Source organism: Lutra lutra, chromosome 10, assembly GCF_902655055.1.
Source record: "Lutra lutra chromosome 10, mLutLut1.2, whole genome shotgun sequence".
NCBI lineage: Eukaryota > Metazoa > Chordata > Mammalia > Carnivora > Mustelidae > Lutra > Lutra lutra.
This window is the reverse complement of record NC_062287.1, coordinates 107795029-107816160: the sequence shown is the minus strand read 5'-3', so window position 1 is coordinate 107816160 and position 21132 is coordinate 107795029. Positions and strand designations below refer to the sequence as shown.

The window sequence follows — 21132 nt, the reverse complement described above, 5'->3', positions numbered from 1 at the left end:
CAATGGGAAAAAAAACCCGAAACTTTAATTACTAAATTTTTTTTGTTCATAATCTGTTATTCCTTTAACTTGGAACCAGAAACCTGACACCTTTTTTTCTGCACCAAGACATCAATGTCTGGTCTTATAATTCGAGTTGCAATGTATAGAACTGAATGTAATCTTGTATCCTTTTTTTTTTTTTTTTTAAAGATTTTATTTATTTATTTGAGAGAGAGAGCATGAGAAGTGGGAGGGTCAGAGGAAGAAGCAGACTCCCTGCAGAGCAGGGAGCCCGATATGGGACTCGATCCTGGGATTCCAGGATCATTTCCAGAGCCAAAGGCAGTCGCCTAACCAACTGAGCCACCCAGGTGTCCATAATCTTGTATCCTTTAACTGGGAGCAGAAATTTAGTTTTACTCAATTTGTTAACAAGAAACAGCTCTTCACAGACATAGGTGCTTCCAAACATGGACAGAATCTTTGCACAAAAGTTTCTGTATCTGGGGTAACTCCTGCTGAGGTATTTGTAGAATTCTGGTGTTCCAATGTCATCATATTTAGTTTCTAATACCGTATTACACTGCAGTTCAATAACTTCCGTTTGTAACTCTTCATTAACACTGTCAGTGTTAACTGAGAGAGGTGGGCTGAACAATATGAGCTCATTTTCAGAATGTCTGAAATCAGAGAACCTTTCTTGGAATTCAATCTTCAGCTCCACGATTTTGGGGATGTAGCTTAAGCCATCGCTTTCATTTCTTGAAACTGATTTCTGTGTAGGAAAGTGAGCCAGATTATTCACAGCCCAGTGAGTTTCCCAAAGACTCAAATTTTGCTAGGAAAGAGCAAACTGAATCATACATTTGGGTCCCCACTTGGGAACGTCTTCGCAGAGAAATAGTCAAAGTGTTTAGATGGTTTGTAATGTCAACCAAAAAGGCCAGGTCTCTGATCCAATCTTCCCTGGTGAGCTGGGGAAGGGGTTTGCCCTTGGAAGACATGAACAAATCTCTTTAATTAAGTCAAGAAATCTCTTCGGTACCATGCCACGACTAAGCCACCTTACCTTTGTATAGTAAAGGAGATTACCATATTGTGCTTCTAGTTCCTCCAGCAAAGCACTGAACCATCTGCAGCTAGAGCCATGGTGAGACGTGGCTCACTGTGTTAATCACTACATCCATGACATGCTCTAGTTTTAACTTTTTTTTTTAAGATTTTATTTATTTATTTGACAGACAGATCACAAGTAGGCAGAGAGACAGGCAGAGAGAGGCAGGGGGAAGCAGACTCCCCGCTGAGCAGAGAGCCCAATGTGGGGCTCGATCCCAGGGCCCTGAGATCATGACCTGAGCCGAAGGCAGAGGCTTTAACCCACTGAGCCACCCAGGCGCCCCTAGTTTTAACTTTTTAGTACAAAACAATTCCTGGTGAATAATGCGGTGCAAAGATTTAAGTTCTGCATCCTTGAAAAGCATTTTGACCTTGGCTCTAAGTTTTGCGACAAGCCCAGTGTTATCACAGACCATCACAGGACCACCATCTGTGGTCACACTTACCAGTTTGGACGAGTCAACATTAAACTTTTCATGACTCTCAACATACCCAAATAAGTCATTTTCAGATGTTGGGTCTGTCATGGGCACCATGTCCAAAAGTTCTTCAGTGATGTCAAAATTCTCATCAACGCCCTGGAAAATATAATTAACTGAATTATATTATTTACATCTGTGCTCTCATCCACTGCAATGAAAATGTCACAAATGATTTCATTTTTTTCTTGCAACTTGTCCTCTATGTTCTTCACCATATCTTTTACTTGCTGAGCAGCAGTGTTTCCAGTTAGACTTATGTTTGCAAATGCTTGTTTCTACTCTGGACACATGATTTCTGCAGCATTCAATAGTCATAGTCTTTTTTTTTTTTTAAATTTATTTATTTGACAGAGAGAAATCACAAGTAGGCAGAGAGGCAGGCAGAGAGAGAGGAGGAAGCAGACTCCCTGCTGAGCAGAAAGCCTGATTCGGGGCTCGAACCCAGGACCTGGGATCATGACCCGAGCCGAAGGCAGCGGCTTAATCCACTGAGCCACTCAGGCGCCCCTAGTCATAGTCTTTTATAAACTCACCATCTGTGAAAGGTTTCAATGTCCGGGCAATTTTTTTTCACTTATGACATAACTGCATTTCACAGCAGCATCACTTATTTGATTTGCCTTTGATGATAAATGTGGAAGAAAGCTTAGTCCTTTTTTTTTTTTTAAAGATTTTATTTATTTATTGGACAGAGAGAGATCACAAGTAGAGAGGCAGGCAGAGAGAGAGGAGGAAGCAGGCTCCCCGCTGAGCAGAGAGCCCGATGTGGGGCTCGATGCCAGGACCCTGGGATCATGACCTGAGCCAAAGGCAGAGGCTTTAACCCACTGAACCACCAGGTGCCTCAAGCTTAGTCCTTTTTTTTTTTAGTTCATTACGTTTTTCATCATGCATATTTTCTGTTTACCAGTCAAAATTCTTACTATGGTTTGTTTCATAACAAACCATGTATTCTTTTGATACAGACAAAGTCTAGTTATGTATTAAACATACAGGGCTATTCTTTTTTTTTTTTTTTTAAGATTTTATTTATTTATTTGTCAGAGAGAGAGAGCGAGCACACATAAGCAGGCAAAGGCCGAGAGAGAAGCAGGCTCCCTGCGGGGCAAGGAGCCCGATGCGGGACTCAATCCCAGGACCCTGGGATCATGGCCTGAGCTGAAGGCAGTGGCTTAACTGACTGAGCCACCCAGAGGTCCCAATATAGGGCTATTCCTAACTTCCACAAAGAAATATGCTCTTTCCCATTTTTCTTGAAACATGCGACGCTCTCGATTCATTTTATGTTTTCCCACCTTTTTTTTTTTTTTAAAGCATTTTATTTATTTGACAGCGAGAGAGAGATCACAAGCAGGCAGAGAGGCAGGCAGAGAGGGGCGGGGGGGAAAGCAGGCTCCCCGCCCAGCAGAGAGCCCGATGTGCGGCTGGATCCCAGGACCCTGAGACCACGACCTGAGCTGAAGGCAGAGGCTTAACCCACTGAGCCACCCAGGCGCCCCTGTTTTCCCACTTTTGACAGAGATACAGGTATATAAAGAGAGTTCATGTTTATTTACTATAAGAGAAACAACAGCACAAGCCTGATGATAAATGGTAACTGACATTGGTTTTGAGGAGTGGAGGAGGGAAGAGTGGAAACTGTAGCAAAGGGTAAAGCCTTCCAAAGGGAGCAGCCACTACTCAGTTGGTGTGGACTGTTGGTATGTGGCAACACAGGCCCACTGTGACCAGAGCTTCCCAATTTTTGAAGCAAAGCCAGATATTGTATTTTCACACAAAATCAGCTGACTTTTAGATATTGCAAATTAAAGCAAAAACCTTTAGACATGCGAAAGGCAAAGTAGGTTTAAGGAGTGTAAACAGCCCCGTGGCACCAGTCTGGCCTCTGGAGCCCCACTCACCTCCTAGCCCGCGGCCAACCACTTCCAGGGTCGCCAGGGCTTCTACCCCACACGGACCCAGAGTGGCTTCATCCTGCGGGGGTGAACCTGCCAGAAGCACGACTTTATCTTTGGTGGTGTGGCCCTCCAGGGAGGCGACATGGGCTTATGGAAGACGGGGAGAGTCAAGAACATTCTCTGAGGAAGTCACGGGAAGCCAGGCAAAGGGCACATGGGTTGCGGAAGCTCAGGGATACACTCTGACCTTTACCTTGATTTGAGCAACTGCCTCCCAAGAGTGTGCAGCTCCCGCGCACGCACAAATCGATGGATGTCAGTGACTTGAAGGCAGAGAAGAGTGAAGTTAGCAGCTGCGAGACGCAGGGAGAGGTGGGGGGGGGGGGGCAGGACAGTTCGTGGGGCCGGAGAACACTTGCGGGCGGGACAGCATCCCAGGGGAACGGTGGGGCACAGCTAATCAGAGCCCACAGTGGGGACACGCACGGAGAGGGGGATTACACCTCGCCCGGGCCCAGGCCCTGCTTTCCGGTTCCCCTGAGACCTGCCGCCCTCCGTCCCTCAGGTATCCTGCTTCCGTTCCACCGGGATCTTACCTGGGACACAGCCTCGCGCCGCCGTAACCGTGGAAACGGAATCCAGAAGCTACAGACCAGAGGCGCGAACACACCCACCACTGGGGGTGCATTTGCGTCACTGCCCCGCGCCTCCTCTCGCCTTCCGCGGAGGCCTCGCCCCCTCCCTCCTCGCCACGCCCCTCCGCGGTCCGCGCAGGCGCGGGCCCCTCCTGAGTGAGCCCAAGCTCTCGGAGGCGGTAGGCAAGATGGCGGCGTGCTTGCTGAGACCGGTTTCGCGGAGCTGGATAGCCGGTTTCCCTGCACCCTCTGGGATGCGGCACATGATGGGAGCCGCTTAGTCTGACACTGAGGCGAAAGTCCAGATATTTGTTGGGACCTCGGAGCAACGAGGCCCCCGCTAGAACTTCCATTTTCTCATAAGAGATGGACATCTGTTTAAGCACAGACAGGGCTAGTTAGGGTGCAGAGGAGGTGGTAAAGAGTGCGCAAGACAGGGGCGCCTGGGTGGCTCAGTGGGTTAAGCCGCTGCCTTCGGCTCAGGTCATGATCCCAGGTCCTGGGTTCGAGCCCCACATCGGGCTCTCTGCTCAGCGGGGAGCCTGCTTCCTCCTCTCTCTCTGCCTGCCTCTCTGCCTACTTGTGATTTCTCTCTGTCAAATAAATAAAATCTTAAAAAAAAAAAAAAAAAAGAGTGCGCAAGACAGGGTCGCCTGGCTGGCTCAGTCAGAGGAGACTGTGACTCTAAAAGGTGCAGAAGGGGAACCGTGGGACCAAGGGGCCTCAGGTGTGGCCAGGATGTAGAGGTCCCAACCAGGGAGGAGGAGGCTGGAGTTCCTAAGTGGCCTCAACTGAAAGGAGCTGCATGTTCAGTTGGCCTCCCTCTTTTCACCTGGACTGGGAGCAAAGGGGACACTGAATGGAGCTGCCCAGGAACTGTGGGTCCCCGAACCTCAGACCTTCAGCCCACCCTGAGTTGGCAGGGCCTTCGGTTGTAACCCTCAGGCCTCATCCAGCACTGGGGGGTTGTGTTGGAAAGAAATACTCAGCATTAAGGCAGAATAGTTATGCCTTAGATCATAGAAAAAAAATCTAGGTCTGAATCCCAACTCAGAATTTACCCTTGGGGCTTGACTCTTCTGTAAAGTTGGGTAATAGTAATTACTGTCTTGCAGGATTGCAGGAAATAATGTAGGACTCTCCCATAGCATGGTGTTGAGTATATCTGCATAAAACCAAAATCAGGAAAACTTTTTATTTTTTTAAGATTTTTTGAAAAAATTTATATACTTGACAGAGTTACGGAACACAAGCAGGGGAGTGGGGTGGGAGAAGGAGAAGCAGGCTTCCTGCTGAGCAGGGAGCCCAGTGTGGGCCTGGATCCCAGAACCTTGGGGTCATGACCTGAGCTGAAGGTAGATGCTTAACAACTGGGCCACCCAGGTGCCCCAAGATAGGCTTTTATTTTTTTTTTAAAGATTTTATTTATTTATTTGACAGAGATCACAAGTAGACAGAGAGGCAGGCAGAGAGAGAGAGGGAAGCAGGCCCCCCGCTGAGCAGAGAGCCCGATGCGGGACTCGATCCCAGGACCCTGAGATCACGACCTGAGCCGAAGGCAGTGGCTTAACCCACTGAGCCACCCAGGCGCCCCCCAAGATAGACTTATAAATATTGAAAACTTTTGGGGGCACATGGGTAGGTCAAATGGTTAAGTGTCTGCCTTTGCCTAAGGTCCTGATCTCAGGGTCCTGGGGTTGGGCTCCCGGCTCAGTGGGAAGTTTGCTTTTCCCTCTCCTTCTGACCTTCCCTCTGCCTCTCCTGCTGGTTGTGTACGTTCTTGGTCTCTCTCTCAAATGAATAAAAATCTTAAGAAACCCAAAACTTACTGAGCTTATTTAAAAAAAAAAAAAAATTGAAAACTTCTGATCTTGAGCTGGTATAATGGTGCAGACTTTGGAACCAGATTGAATTTAGATCCCAGCTCTATGGTTTACAATCTATGTCCATGGGCAAATCACATAACCTTTACCTCTGAGAATAGGAGTAGTAGAACCTACTCGCGTGAGAATTGAGTAAGTCAATATACCTATAAAGCATTTAGAACAATGTCTGGCACAGAATCAGCAAAACAAATTATTGTTAATAAATAAAATAGATACACCATGCTGAGTTAGACTTGTGAGCTAATCGTTTTTTCATAACTCTTCAGACAACTCACTTGAGCCTCACAGATAGAAGCAGACACATCAGAGGCCAGCCCTTCTCCAGCCTTGTAACCCACTAGTCTAGACTCCTGGTCTTTGCTTCTGCTTTGCTGCCCATCTAGAATGTTCTTTCATCTGTTGAGTTTCCTCCCATCCTTGGAAACCAGTGGCTGAGAGGAAGGTGATTGTTTCTTCGCTTCAGACACAGAACCTGGGGCTGCCTTGTCACCCTACCTTGGTGGAGCCTTGGTGGAATGCTAGTTTGTAGAGCTCCAGCTACCCCCAAAAGCATCCCAAAGCCCCCAAAGTGTGCCCGATGTTTTATCTTGAGCGGCTGGCACCTCTACCCACCTTAACCTGTGGTTTGCCTGCTGGAAACAGGACCTGTGGGGAAATTCCCAAAGGCTGGCATCTGCCTCAGGTCCTCAGGAGTGGCCAGCAGTTGAGCCCTCTGTCTCGTGCCCAGGCAAACACTGTTGGATGCCTTACAGGGCTTTCCCAGATGGGAGAAAATGAAGGAGAGAGAAGACTCAAGTGCTTGGATTCCCCCAGCAGGCCTGTGTTTGTGGCATAGCCTCCCTGTCTCATCCCTCCTTTTGGTTTCTTTCTTTCCTTTTTAAATTAATTAATTAATTATTATTATTATTTAATAATTAATAATTAATAATTATAATTAATTAATTAATTATAAATTAATTAATTATTATTAATTAATTTAATACATTAATTAATTTAATACAGGGAGAGATTGGTCACAAGCAGGCAGAGAGGCAGGCAGAGAGAGAGGGGGATGCAGGCTCCCCGCTGAGCAGAAAGCCCGATGCGGGGCTCAATCCCAGGACCCGGGGATCATGACCTGAGCCTAAGGCAGAGGCTTTAACCCATTGAGTCACCCAGGTACCCCTTTCTTTCCTTTTTTTTTTTTTTTAAATTTAAGATTTTATTTATTTATTTGAGAGAGAGCACAAGCAGGGGAAGCAGCAAATGGAGAGGGAGAAGCAGGATCCCCGCTGAGCAGGAAGCCTGATGCAGAGCTTGGGGCTCGATCCCAGGATCCTGGGATCATGACCCGAGCCAAAGGCAGTCACTTAACCAGCTGAGCCACCTGGGCGCCCTCCTTGTGGTTTCTTTGTTTTTTAAAGATTTTATTTATGTATTTGTCAGAGAGAGAGAGTGAGTACAGGCAGGCAGAGAGGCAGACAGAGGCAGAGGGAGAAGCAGGCTCCCTGCGGAGCAAGGAGCCCGATGCAGGACTCGATCCCAGGACGCCAGGATCATGACCTGAGCCGAAGGCAGCCGCTCAACCGACTGAGCCACCCAGGCTCAGTCCCCTCCTTGTGGTTTCTAATTCAAGAACATGTGGCATAATGAGAACACAGGATTAGGAGTCAGTGGATCTGGATTTGATTTTGGCCTTGCCATACACGGCTGGTGCTGCCCAGCTTCTCCCAACCTCGGTTTCTACGAAATAGAGATAATACTACATCTGACCTCCAAGGGCTATTAGAATAAAATGAAGGTGCACAAAAATCACTTAGAACTCTGTTCCTTTTTCCCAGAAATCTCTGAGTCTTCCTGGCCTAAAGAAGGGAGAGAGCCTCCTCAGAAGGTCACTTAAAGCCCCCAGCAGCTGTAGCCTTGGATTCTACATTTATACATTCATTTCTTCATTCATTCCAGATTCTTATTGAACACCCACTCAGTGCCAGGCCCTGTGCTTGCCATCGGGGTACCAGGGTGACATCGCTTGCGCTGACTCTAATCTTCCAGGAAGGGGAGGCTCCTGATCTGGAGTCTGGAGGGCGTGGCCATTTGGCACTGCCCGTCTGCAGACTCCCAGGAAACGGGTCCTTAGCTGTGGGAAGAGTAAGCCTAAGGAGAAGGGGCTTATTATTCGTACCCTTGGCAGACCCCCACTCATCCAGCCTGCCCTCTGTAAGGTGCCTTCAGATGGGCAACATCGCCCACCTTGTCTACAAGCCCCACCTGTAGAAAGGAGAGATCTCTAGTCAGTGGGTTAGGTGGGTCAGACTTCTGGTCTCTGCCTTTTTAGGACTAAGTGGGTGGGAGCCCAGAAGGCCAAAATGCTCTCCCTGTCCTATAGAACCTGGCTAGGACCGACTGACCTCCTTCCTTCTGGACTGAGGGCTTCCCCATACTGCTGCCAGGTTTGGTCCCCGTCACCCAACAATGAGGTGATGGGAGACCATTCAGACCAAGAGCAGCTTCATCTTGCCTTCTATTTTTTTAAGATTTTATTTATTTATTTGACAGACAAAGATCACAAGGAGGCAGAGAGGCAGGCAGAGAGAGGAGGAAGCAGGCTCCCTGTTGAGCAGAGAGCTTGATGTGGGGCTCGATCCCAGGACCCTGAGATCATGACCTGAGCCGAAGGCAGAGGCTTAACCCACTGAGCCACCCAGGCGCCCCCTATTTTTTTTTTTAAGTCTTTATTTGACAGAGAGACACAGCGAGAGCGGGAACGCAAGCAGGGGGAGTGGGAGAGGGAGAAGCAGGCTTCCCTCAGAGCAGGGAGCCCCATGCAGGTATCCATCCCAGGATTCTGGGATCATGACCTGAGCGGAAGGCAGAGGCTTAATGACTGAGCTACCCACGCGGCCCAAGAATTTCATTATTTAAGGCCTAATGGGGACCTTCCACGTCAGATCCCCCTTCTCCAGCCCAACACAGCAGCCACTAGTGGGTTCCCAGGCCCTTTGGGCTGATGCCTGATACAGGGAGGACGGAGGGCAATTCCAGGAGACCCAGGGCAAGCATGTCGCCCTTTCATGGCTCCTCTGGCCTCAGCTCAGGTCCAGGTGACATGTGGCCTTCCAGCTGGGTGAAGCTCTAAGGACAGTGTCCTTTTTGTCTTCCTCTTCCAAGGCAGAAGGGGATGAGCCCCCCAAGTACCTAGGAGGACCTTGGAGGCAAGAAGGCGCTGGTGCATGAGGTCCCCACCCTGTGCCTTCAATGTCATTATCTGGGCATTAAAGCAAATGAAGGGCTGATATACACTACGACATGGGTAAAACCCGAAAACATGCTGATGGAAGGAAGCCAGACACAGAAGGACAATTATATTTATTGTTTCTCTACTAATGAAAGGAAGATGTTGCTTTTTTTTCTTTCATTGAACTGTAAGGGCGTTTTCTCTTTTTAAAAATATTTTTATTCCAGGGACACCTGGGTGGCTCAGTCAGTTAAGCCACTGCCTTCAGCTCAGGTCATGATCCCAGAGTCCTGGGATCGGAGTCCCACATTGGGCTCCTTCCTCAGTGGAGAGCCTGCTTCTCTCTCTGCCTCTGTCTGCCTCTCTGCCTACTTGTGTTCTCTGACAAATAAATAAAATCTTATAAAAAAATTTATTCCAATATAGTTAACAGTGTTATGGTAGTTTCATGGGACAATTATTTTAGATTCTACTTACTTATATGAAGCATCTAGAATTGGCAGAGTCATAGAAACAGGAAGGAGAGGTCACCAGGGGCTGTGAGGAGGGGGACATGGGAGTGGCTAATTAATGGATATGGTTTCTGCTGCGGGGATAAAAGGGATCTGAAAACGGTGGTGACGGTTGCACAGCATTGTTAGTGTAATTAATGCCATGGAATTAGACATCTGAAATGGTTAAATGGCAGGTTTTACATTGTGTGTGTGATGTCCACAATACATTTTTTTAAAGACTTATTTGAAAGAGAGAGCAGGGGGGTGGGGCAGAGGGAGACCCTGAGATCATGATCTGGGCCACAACCAAGAGTCAGACACCTAACCGACTGAGCTACCCAGGTGCCCCACAATAAATTTTTTTAAGATTTTATTTGTCAGAGAGAGTGCACAAGCAGGCAGGGGCCTAGAGAGAAGCAGGCTCCCCGCCGAGCAAGGAGCCTGATGTGGGACTCAATCCCAGGATCCCGGGATCATGACCTGAGCTGAAGGCAGCAGCTTAACCAACTGAGCCCCACAGGCGTCCCTAAATTTTTTAAAAAAATTAGAAAGAGGCCACAAGGCCAAGCAAGTAGTGTCACATTCAGCCCCCACTCAGAAATCTGACACAGGCAATGGAGGCAGGAAAGGCTGGGAAACAAAGTGGGAGTCTGGGATCCACAGGGTCGGAGGGATGGAGAAGAACCAGAGGTTAATGGAAGCAGGGGACAGCCGAGGCTTGAACTTGCCTTCAGCCACCCACGTGGTCTGTACCGATCAGACACAAGCCCCAACCTTAGTACTCTCCTTTCTTCTGTCCCCACTGTCCCTGCCCCATCCAGGCCTCCTCATCCTGCTGTGGCTTCTTCCTTTCTGACCTTTGGACCATCTTCCATTGGCTCGGGCAGCGACCTGCTAAAACCCAGATCTGACCACGTGTCTCTCCTGCTTAAAATCCTTCCGCAGCTCCCCATTGCCTCTGCTCAGCCTTGCAAGCAAAGCCGTTCCCAGCGGACTCCAAGCTGTTTCCCCAGTCCTGCCTTTCCCGAGCCCGAGTTCCTTTATGTCCATGGCCACTTTGGAGTACCTTCCATGTGGCAGTTCATAAACCTTGTCCCTAATTTTTCCCACAACCCTGCGAGATAGAGACCATCGACCCATTTTAGAGACGGAGAAACTTGAGTCTCAAACAGGTTAGATCAGACTCAGGTCCATGCTCTTCACCACATGTTGGCTCCTCTCTCATTCACTCCTGGGCTTCCTGTCTTTGCTTAGGCACCAGCGTAATAAACCTGTCCGTTCCTAGCAGTGGGTTGATCATGTTGGAGGACAACAGGTCTCGAAGCTTCTGGCCAATGCAGCTGCTGCTTTTCAGAGAGACAACTTGGTGAACTTTGTGACCTTAGTGCCTAGGCCTGGCTTCTCAGGACACACGCCACCCACAAAGACCATGGCCTCCTACTGCTTCCCTTCACCACCTATGGGAGAAACACCAGATCCAGAAGGCAGTCTTCTGTCACCAAAACTTGCCAAGGGGCTGAGGGACTGCCGATGATGACAAACCAGCCATCACTCTCTTTTAGGAGGGCCCAAGCCAAGGCCCTTTATTTTTTGTTTAAAGAAATTTTTTGGGGGGCGCCTGGGTGGCTCAGTGGGTTAAGCCGCTGCCTTCGGCTCAGGTCATGATCTCAGGGTCCTGGGATCGAGCCCCGCATCAGGCTCCCTGCTCAGCAGGGAGCCTGCTTCCTCCTCTCTCTCTGCCTGCCTCTCTGCCTGTTTATGATCTCTGTCTGTCAAATAAATAAATAAATAAAATCTTTAAAAAAAAAAATTTTTTTTTGGGCGGCACCTGGGGTGCTAAGTTAAGCATCTGCCTTCGGCTCAGGTCATGATCCCGGGGTCGTGGGATTGATCCCTGCACGGGGCTCCCTGCTCTGCGGGAAGCCTGCTTCTCCCTCTCCCACTCCCCCTGCTTGTGTTCCCTCTTCGGCTGTCTCTCTCTGTCAAATAAATAAATAAAATCTTTCTTAAAAAAAGTGGGGCGGGGGTGCCTGGGTGGCTCAGGGAGTTAAGCCTCTGCCTTCCGCCCAGGTCATGATCCCAGGGTCCTGGGATCGAGCCCCGCATTAGGCTCTCTGCTCAGTGGGGAGCCTGCTTCCTCCTCTCTCTGCCTGCCTCTCTGCCTACTTGTGATCTCTGTTAAATAAAATCTTAGAGAAAAAAAAAAAAGTGGGGTGGGGCACCCCCTAGCTCAGTTCTGGAGGGAATACTCTTGATCCCAGGGCTATGAGCTTGAGCCCCATGTTGGGTGTAGAGATTTCTTAAATATAAAATCTTAAAAAAAAAATTTTTTTTAAATAAATTCTACATTCACTGTGGGACTCGAACTCACAACCCTGAAATCAAGAGTCACATGCTCTACTGATTAAGCTGGCCAGGCACCCCCCAACGTCCCCTAAGATCAGTCAGTTGAGGGTCTGCTTTTAGCTTAGGTCATGATCTCAGGGTCCTGGGCTTGAGCCCCAGCAGTGGACTCCTTGCTTAGCGGGGAGCCTGCTTCTCCCTCTCTCCCCCTGCTTGTGCTCTCTTTAACAATGGTAACAAAAGAGATGTTCTCTCAACCAAAGCTGACGGGCTTCCTGCCCTTCACTGCCTCCCGATTCCCCTCCCTCCGCCCTGCACACCGCATCTCCCTCAGGCTTGTCCAGGTTTGGTGTCCCCTCCAGCCCACAGGAGCCCAGCTCTCCGGAGAGGACTTGTCCTCTCACATGACCTGAGTTTGGGCTGAGACCAAGACCTGGAACTCTAACCAGGTTCCGAGAGATAGGGGAGCCCCCCGCCTGGCTAGAAGAAGGGCCCACTTGCCAGGCCAACTTTGCACACCTCCCCTTCTGCTTCCAGTGTTCCTGATGAGACAGGGGGCTGTTGAAGGAAGGAGTTATTGCAGTGATGGGCAGAGGGGCCCTGGGAACCATGGGCTCAGGTTGGAGCCAAGGCAGCCAATTCCCAGAGAGCATCCGTATGGTGGCCAGTGAACTGGATCGGGATCCTCTGACCTCTCCGGGGATGTGGGGGAGGGACGGGGGAGGCTGGCCAAAGCTGGGGGAGAGGCGGAAGAAATCCCAGAGACCGAGGTGGCAGCTGCTGCGGGCTTGCACGGAACTCACTTAGGATCACTGCACACTGCCCCATCTGGGTCCTGACCTGGGGGGTCTCCTAGGATCCATCCTCCAGATCCCAAGCGCCTGGAGAGTGCAGTCTCAGACCCCTCAGTGCCCACTCTGGCCCCTCCTGCCCCATTTCCTGCCCCAGGGTGAGCTCCTAGGCCCCTCCCTTCTGCTCCCCCAGGGCCACTCCACACCCCAACCTGCCAGGCCAGAGCTCCGCCCTTCTGGCCTCTGCCACCCAGCCTTTCACAAGAGCCATCCTGGTCCTTGGAGGGGCAGGGCAGCGGGAAGCTGGTCCTGGGAGCCTCAGATGGAAGCGGCCAGCTGGGGAGCACACCCTGAGGAGTGTGGGCACTCCAGGTGCATCCCTCAGTCTTGGGGTTCGGGGCCCCCGAGTTCGCTTTTTCTCAGAGGGACTAAGTCATCTTCTCCACAAGGCTCAGGGCAAGAGGGAGGGGCTGCAGCCACTGGAGCCCTTGGGTGCCCAGGCCCAGGTCCTCCGAAGGGGAAGGGGTAAGGGAGGAGACCATGGAGAGGAAGGGCCTGGAGCAGGCAGCAGGGAAGAAGCAGGGGCGCCACAGGGACTCGAACCCTGGCCCAGTGGTGCTAGGCGTGCCACCACCAGCGCCTTTTGCTTTTTCCTCCTTGCTTTCTCACAGACTCAAGGTGAAAAGCAAAACCTGGATGCGGCCATGAGCCGCATCCAGTAAAAGAAACACCTGCGGCGGCTCCGCAAACCCCCCCCCCAAACACCCCAGGCTCACCCCTCCCTCCCGATCGCCCTTTCAAAGGTACAGCCAGGGTGACAGGCGTCCCCTTGGCTCCATGGCCAGTTTCCTGTGGTACTGGACGCACAGCCCCACTGCAGAAGCTCATTACCTCAGAGGGAAGAAAACTGAACACAAGTTATGGTCCTGCTCACTCAAGGACAGTGTCAGCAGCAATAAGCCCTTGTATGCATATGGAAATTTCCAGAAAGCTCCTGAGAAACTTGAGGGGCCACCTCTGTGTAGTAGGACTGAGATGGGTGAGGGGAAAGGATTTTACTTTAGACCTTTCCCAAGGCTTGAATTTTTAACTCTGTGCAGATTCCTTTTATAATTAAAGACAAAAATCTCAAGTTGAATTTCATCGGAACAGGAAATCTAAGAACTAGGGGATACCTCAAGCACCCTGTCCCAGCTCAAACGCCAATGGTCCCTGGAGTCTGCTGTGCCCCTGCCTCACGGGGCCACACAGACTAGCCCACCTGTCTCGCCTTCCATCCTCGGTCTCTCCACCACTGCCAGCTGTGGGGTCCTTCCCGGGAAATGCCACTGCTTGGAGATGAAGTCGGAAGCCCAGCAGTCCCACCTGCCTCGCGGTGGGCTGAGTTCCCGAGAGGACGGGTCCAGGAGCCAGGAGGAACAGGGAGTCCATTCTGAACACTTGGCCAGTTTACCTGCCCCGGGTCACCCTCCCAGTCTGCTGAGCACAGCGCCTGCGGCTCCCAGGCCGGGCCCTGCCTCCCGTGGGCCCACGGCGGGTCCAGTGGCAGCGCCCCCACCGGCTCTGTGGTCCTCATCCGGGAGTCCTGGCCTGGCCTCTCCCTGGGGGAGGCCCCTGGACCCCTCCTGTCAGCCCTGAGGAGCTCAGCAGTCCCTCCCCAGCAGGATCCAGAGGAGAAGCTGAGGCTCAGAGAAGCTGAAACCAGTTCAGGGTCACACAGGTGCATCTGGCCAGGTGGAGAACAGGGTCCTCTCTACTAGTCCTGAGGAACTCAAGCAGAACTGGCCCCATTTCACTCATTCATTCATTCATTCATTCACACTCTCTCACACACACACACCAAGGTCTGGGGACCACTGGGTGGCCTCAGAGCCAGGCTTCCATCTTCCTCACCCCAGCTCCCTCATGCCCCCCCATGACCTCCTAGCGTCCCGTCACAGCCTCCCTTCAGGCTTCGCCCGCCGCCCACACACCACAAAGGACAGACACTTACTTACTCCAGCAGGAGAGGGGAACCAGCCGTCTAAGTCCCAACCTGACGAAGCAACAAAGCTCTGGCCTTAAAAGGCCTCAGAAATGGGGGGGGGGGTAGTCAAAACCCACTCTGTAAGATGAGCAAAGAATTCAACATGTTAGTGACAAAACCCATGAGGTGTGTACTTAAGGCAACCAGAGAGTGACCCACGCCGGGACATGTGTCCCATGAAAACTAAAATGGCTTCCAGGAAGCACTTCGCACGCACAGTCAAAACCAGGAAAAACTGTGTGGCAGGGCAGGGGGGAAAGGAAGTGTGGCCCCTTCGCAGCGGGCGAGCGGAGAACCCAGCAGCTGTCACCCCTTCCCTCCCGCAGGTGGGGAGTGAGTGCCGCTGCCTAAGCAGCCCTGAGGTGTAAAAGGGATTTGCCCAAAGGTGTCCGTGACCGTGTAATTTACCATCACAAAGTGCTGGAACCAGCCCACCCGGAAGCCCCTGGGGGGACCCAGGCAGGCTCACACCCGGATCACTCCCCGTGATCCCCGGGGGGACTCAAGCAGAACAGGTGGGTTGAGCACGGGTAACCGCCACATCACCAGGAGTGTAGGAAGCAAAGTAATTACCAGTCCCAACTGCATTCGCTGAACACGGCTGTGAGCAGGAAGCAGAAATTAGATGTAAAAATACTTTCCAAATTCACCAGTGGAAAATTCCCCAACACACAGGCACTTCATTCAAATGTAAACGAGGTGGCAGTCAGGCTGGGGGCTGGGCACAGGGTAGGCTGGTGAGGGGGTGGCCACCAGCATCCAGCACTCCAGACCGCAGGGGCGGCTGGTGCTGTCGGGAGTCTCCACGTAGCACACGCTGCAGCGAACACAACAGAGCTGGTGAGCAATCTGGGGGGCCGGGGGACGGCTGAGGGACGGTCAGGGAACCAGAAGTGCTGGGGAAAATGTCATCACACTTCTCATTACAGAGGGATACAGTGGGTTTGGATGGGACCGAATACCATCGAGAGGGACAATCCAAAATATGGAATGTGACCAAGAACACCCTCGAATGCCACAGAACGTTTGTAAGAATAATCAGACCTTAACCAATGAAGAAGGGAGCCCAGATCAGGAAGGCAGAAACCGCACAGGGCACTGCCTTGGGTAACCATTCATCAAGCCAGCAATGGACTGTAATAGTTAAAACAAAGTAAAATAAAACAAAACAGGGACGCCTGGGTGGCTCAGTTGGTTGAGCAGCTGCCTTCGGCTCAGGTCATGATCCTAGCGTCCTGGGATCGAGTCCCGCATCGGGCTCCTTGCTCAGCAGGGAGCCTGCTTCTCCCTCTGCCTCTGCCTGCCACTCTGTCTGCCTGTGCTCACTCTCTCTCCCTCTCTCTGACAAATAAATAAAATCTTTAAAAAAAAAACAAAAACAAAAAAACAAAAAAACAAATACAACTTTCCAAACTACTGGAAATTTTAAAGCATAACCTTAAATAACTATGTTCAAATTATGTATCAAAACTGAAACAACAAAGCATTTGGGAAATAAGGACAACGAAGTCTTTCCCAACTATAGACAGCAAGTCTTCAATGCCCTCCGGGGCACATCATGAATCCTCCCTGGGCGCCCTCCCCGCCCAAAGCCCCACGCTGCACTCCTAGCTCCTGCCAGTTCCCCTCACAGCTCAGAGGCTTTGCTCATGCCCTTCTCTCAGCTGGGAAGGCTCCTCCTTACAGGTTCGTCTACCCTTCCAAGGGGAGCTCAAAGGCCGCCCTCCCTGGGCCAGCTGGCCTGGGCGGGGCTGGAGCAGGACTGACTGCCTCAGTCCGCGCCTCTATTACTGCGTGTGGCCTCCCTGCCTTCCCGAGGCTCCCGATTCAGCACGCCCCTGCGGGACCCTGGAAGAAGAGCAACAAAACATCCGACATCCGAGAAAAGCAACAGAATTAACAAATTACAACATGAAGGCAGTAGAACTGCCTACCCTACCTGAAGCTGCTGCTTTGAAAAGGCCAATAAAATAGGTTTCTTGAAAGTCTGATTCAAATAAAGGAAGACCAGGAACAAAAAGTGAAAACTATTGATAAAGATTAAAATGCAAAAAAACCCCTGCTCCACATTAATACATATGAAAATGGCAATTTTCTCAGAAAATTTAAGCTTGAACACCTGACTTACGATGAAATAGAAATACGGACTAGCCTGTACAAGAAATTCAGAGTTTTTGAAAACCACTACATCTCCAAAGGAAGCGGCAGCCCCAGGCAGCATTACAGAACTCTGTGCTCAAATATTTGCCCACGGTATTGGTATTTCTATCCCAACGAGGCCAGGAGACGGCGGTGCCCCTCACTCCCAGCCCCCGGGCCCCGCGCTCACGCCCGCTTCACACCAACCACGCATTCGGTTCCAACTGGATTTCTGTCCCCATCTTATCAAGGAAAACTGGCTTCCAGGATTTAAGACATTTGGCCAAAGTCATGTGCTACTAAGTGGCAAAGCAGGGAACAGAAACCCAGAGGTCAAGCTCAAAGCTGGGCTCTCGGCGGTGCCTCTGTCTTTCAGGACATCCTGATACCAACACCTGAGCGCGCCCTGAAGGTGAAGTGAACTCCCCAATTCCTTCCTGTGCGGACAGACCAAAGCACCAGGCCTGGGAACGGCTTGTCTCAGAAATCACGGGCGCGCTCAATATTCCATGATGCAATTAATTGTGAGAAAATGGAAGCAGGAAGACTGGATGCTCATTTTTTAAAAAGATGCAGGAAAGACAACTGCGTAAATACAGTAGCTATTATGCACTTGAAAGACAAAGAGAATATTCTAAGCCATCTACTGCCAGACGATGTCAGCTCTCGCACCAGGCGACACTTGGGGACACCGCACAGGAAGGGACTCACCAGAGCAGGATCGGGTCACACTCTGTTCTCTGACGCCACACCTTCATCATTCACCCAACACCTGGACATTGGCTGCCACATCTGAGTACGGCCCGTCCTACTTTTTTCTCCTTGAATCCAGTTACTTTTAAAATACAAATTTATGTCAAAGAACACCACGAAGAAAAGTGGAAACACAACCCCCAGAAGGGGAACACGTATCTGGCAATCATCTCTCTGATCAGGGTCTGATACCAGAATGTACAAAGAACTCTTAAAATTCAGTAATGAGACGAGAAACTCTCAATCAGAAAGGGAACAGAGGGTCAGTACACACTCCTCCGAAGATCCACACGCCGCCAACAAGCGCAAACCAAACTGACCCGAGACACCAGTGCACACCCACGGGACGGCCACAGTCAGAGGGGCATGCGGGTCCGGGGTAGGAGTTTAAGCCCCATGCTGGGCAGAGAGCTTCTATTAAAAAAAAAAAAAAAAAGCACAAAAAGCCAGGTAAGAAAAGTGTTGACGATGTCAAGAAGCTGGAACCCTCCTAAGTTACTGGCAGGCACAAAAAATGGTGCAACTACACCGGAGGACAGTTCGGCAGCTCCTCAGAAAGTTAAACAGGAGTTACCATCAGACCCAGCAAGCAAGGGGTTCCACTCCTAGGTACTTATCAAAGACAATGTAAAACAGGTTCGCATAAAAAGCTCACAGCCGCATTATTCATAACAGCCCCCAAATCGGACACATCCTAAGTGTCCCACTGATGACCGGATAAACAAAATGCGGTCTCGTCCCACGATGCAGCCCCATGAAGGAACAGGGTGCTGTTACGTGAATGAACGCTGAGAACATTATGCCAAAGTAAGACGGACATGCGGGGACAAATATTGTTGAGTCCACTTACGTGAGGAACCTAGAACACGCAAATCCAGAGACAGCAGAATAAATGTCACCAGGGCCGGCGGGAGGGCGGGATGGGGAGTTACTGCTTCATGGGTACTGACTGGGCTTCCGTTTGGGAAGATGAAACGTTCTGGAAACGGGTAATAGTGATGGTTGCAAACACGCGGAGTATACTAAAAACCACTGAATGATATACAGCAAAAGCACTAATTTTACAGTATGTGTGGAAGATTTCAATTAAAAAGAGGAAAAATAAATTCCTTTTAAAAGGAAACATGCTACCACCATAAATAGAAAACCAGCCATTTTCAAGTACTTGTTAAAATATGCAAATATTAAAACTTAGAATGTTTATCAGCAGATCACCCCAACTGAGGACCACTGGAAAGACCATCAATGGGCAGCCTGACGTGTGCTGCTGGGGGCTCACCAGCACCTCCCGGGGCCAGCCCGACCCTTCTCCATCTGCTGGCAGAGCCTACCAGAAGGCTGGGTGGGAACAAGACCGCACTGCTCATGGCTCATGAGTGAGGACAGCCCATGCGAGCAAAACAGAAGAAGAGCAGCACAGAAAACGATATAAATCACATGGAGGACAGAACCAGTAGATGACGCTTACTTTTAAACCCCAACAGAATGGTGCTCACCCGGTGTCAGCGGGGCCTAAGCACACAATGCTTCCTCCATTTCATTAACCCTCACCCCATCTCTTATTGGGTACCAGGATTATCCCTTCTTACACACGGAGAAACTGAGGCAGGGAGATGGTCTCACAGAAAATAAGGAAGACGCAGGTCCAGCATGGGAGCAGTCATCTGACTCAAAAGCCCACCCCGTCAGCCAACATGTAAATAATCAGCATATTTACTTTCAAAATAACGTGTATATATACAAAACAAGTCTTATTACATGCTACCTTAATCAGAAGTCTATTTTTTAAAATATGGAATACTTCACAGATTTGCATGTCATCGCTGTATGGGGGCCATGCTGATCTCAGTGCTGTTTCAATTTTAGTACATGTGCTGAAGTGAGGACTACTTTAATCAGAATTTTTTTTTTTTAAGACTTTATTTATTCATGAGAGAAAGAGACAGAGAGGCAGAGGGAGAAGCAGACTCTCCGCTGAGCTGGGAGCCTGGGACCTGGGATCATGGGATCATGACCCTGGGATCAGGACTTGAGCTGAAGGCAGATGCTTAACCAACCAGGCGCCCCAGAAATTTTAACAGAAAAATATATCTAACCACAACACAGAATGTAACATTTCTAGAACCAAAGGTCACAATGTATATAACTTGCACAAGTCTAAAATTCCATGAAAATCATCCTATCCTGAATGAGCAGGGAGATCAGTTCCTGAATGGAATGTCTCGATATCATAATATATTGATAAATGTGATGCAATTCCAGTAAGAATCAGAACACCTTCAAAAAGAATGCCAGGGAATGGTATTAGCACATATTACAATCACATATGATATTGTCATCAGGTATGATAAGGCTAACATATGGAAACATTGGGCTGGCAGAGGAAAGACAAAAATGGTGGAAGACGAGAAAGTTCAGAAATAGATTCGATTATATTAAATATTTAGTCTATAAGTGACAGGTGCCATTCTGCATCAGGAGAGAAAGCATTATTCGGCAAGTGGTACTGGGAACATTGGTTAGCCATCCTGAAGTAATTAGATTCTTACCTCATACTGTACAAAAGACTTCTGGTTGGATTAAAGAGTTATCTCAAATGTCAAAAATGAAAGCACTAGAAACCAGTGGGAAATAGTCTAACATCAAAGTATGAAACCACGATAGTAACAGATTTGATGACGAAACTTAAAACCATCAGCAAGATCCAAGATGTACCTTTAAAATGCAAACTACAACCTGAAACCGGTGTCGTGGGTCAACTGTGCTCAAAAAAAAGGAAAAGAGAGAAGAAAGGCACACTACAAACCTGAAATCTGTTTTGTAGTACAGAAGGGTCAACATCCTCGAGCAAAGACTTCTCAGAAATGGAAACGTAAGCGAAGCACAAAGTAGACGTACACTTCAGCCAACAAAGTTCAGCTTCATAAAATCAGAAAGTGCGAACTGAAACACGGAGATACTGAATTTGCCCTCCGATCAGTAGAGATAAACTCCGAAATGTTAGGGCAGGGCTGCGGGAACTGCCGCTGTTGGCGGGCTGAGGAAGCCTGAGGTGCCCTTCCTAAAGATGGGCCCTTTGCAACCTGAGTCCTAAAGCCCAGAAGCCATAAAAGAAAACGTTGATAAATAACTGTATTTGAAACCCCGAACAGCAAATTTTCAGCATGAAACGTAAAATCAGGATCAATGACAACAGTAAAGTATTTGCAGCACAAGTGACAAAGGGGTTATTTCTACAGTATATAACACCCTTGACAATCTGGCACACAGCCTGATAGAAACAGAAGTCAAAACTACAGTGAAATACTATTTTCACATAACAACCCAACTTAAGAACACAGTGTTGGTAAAGGTGTCAACGGGAACAAGTTAA

The 21132-nt window shown here is 49.5% G+C and overlaps 1 protein-coding gene, 1 long non-coding RNA gene and 1 pseudogene across 2 annotated transcripts; all 3 read right to left on the bottom strand.

Annotated features, from left to right (window-relative positions):
- Positions 1-237: 237 nt before the first annotated feature.
- Positions 238-1897, bottom strand: LOC125079436 (uncharacterized). The gene is made up of 3 exons (XR_007121122.1): positions 1545-1897; positions 847-974; positions 238-757 (listed from the first exon to the last, which is right to left on the bottom strand). It is a non-coding gene; the product is annotated as an uncharacterized LOC125079436 (long non-coding RNA).
- A 1247-nt stretch (positions 1898-3144) lies between these two features.
- Positions 3145-8417, bottom strand: LOC125079894 (uncharacterized). Its single transcript, XM_047693615.1, has 5 exons — positions 8387-8417; positions 4075-4469; positions 3732-3801; positions 3482-3625; positions 3145-3371 (listed from the first exon to the last, which is right to left on the bottom strand). Exons 1-5 carry the CDS (start codon positions 8415-8417, stop codon positions 3361-3363), a joined length of 651 nt encoding a protein of 216 aa, XP_047549571.1. The 3' UTR covers positions 3145-3360.
- An 11128-nt stretch (positions 8418-19545) lies between these two features.
- On the bottom strand, positions 19546-19646 carry LOC125080255 (uncharacterized; annotated as a pseudogene).
- Between the last annotated feature and the right edge of the window lie 1486 nt (positions 19647-21132).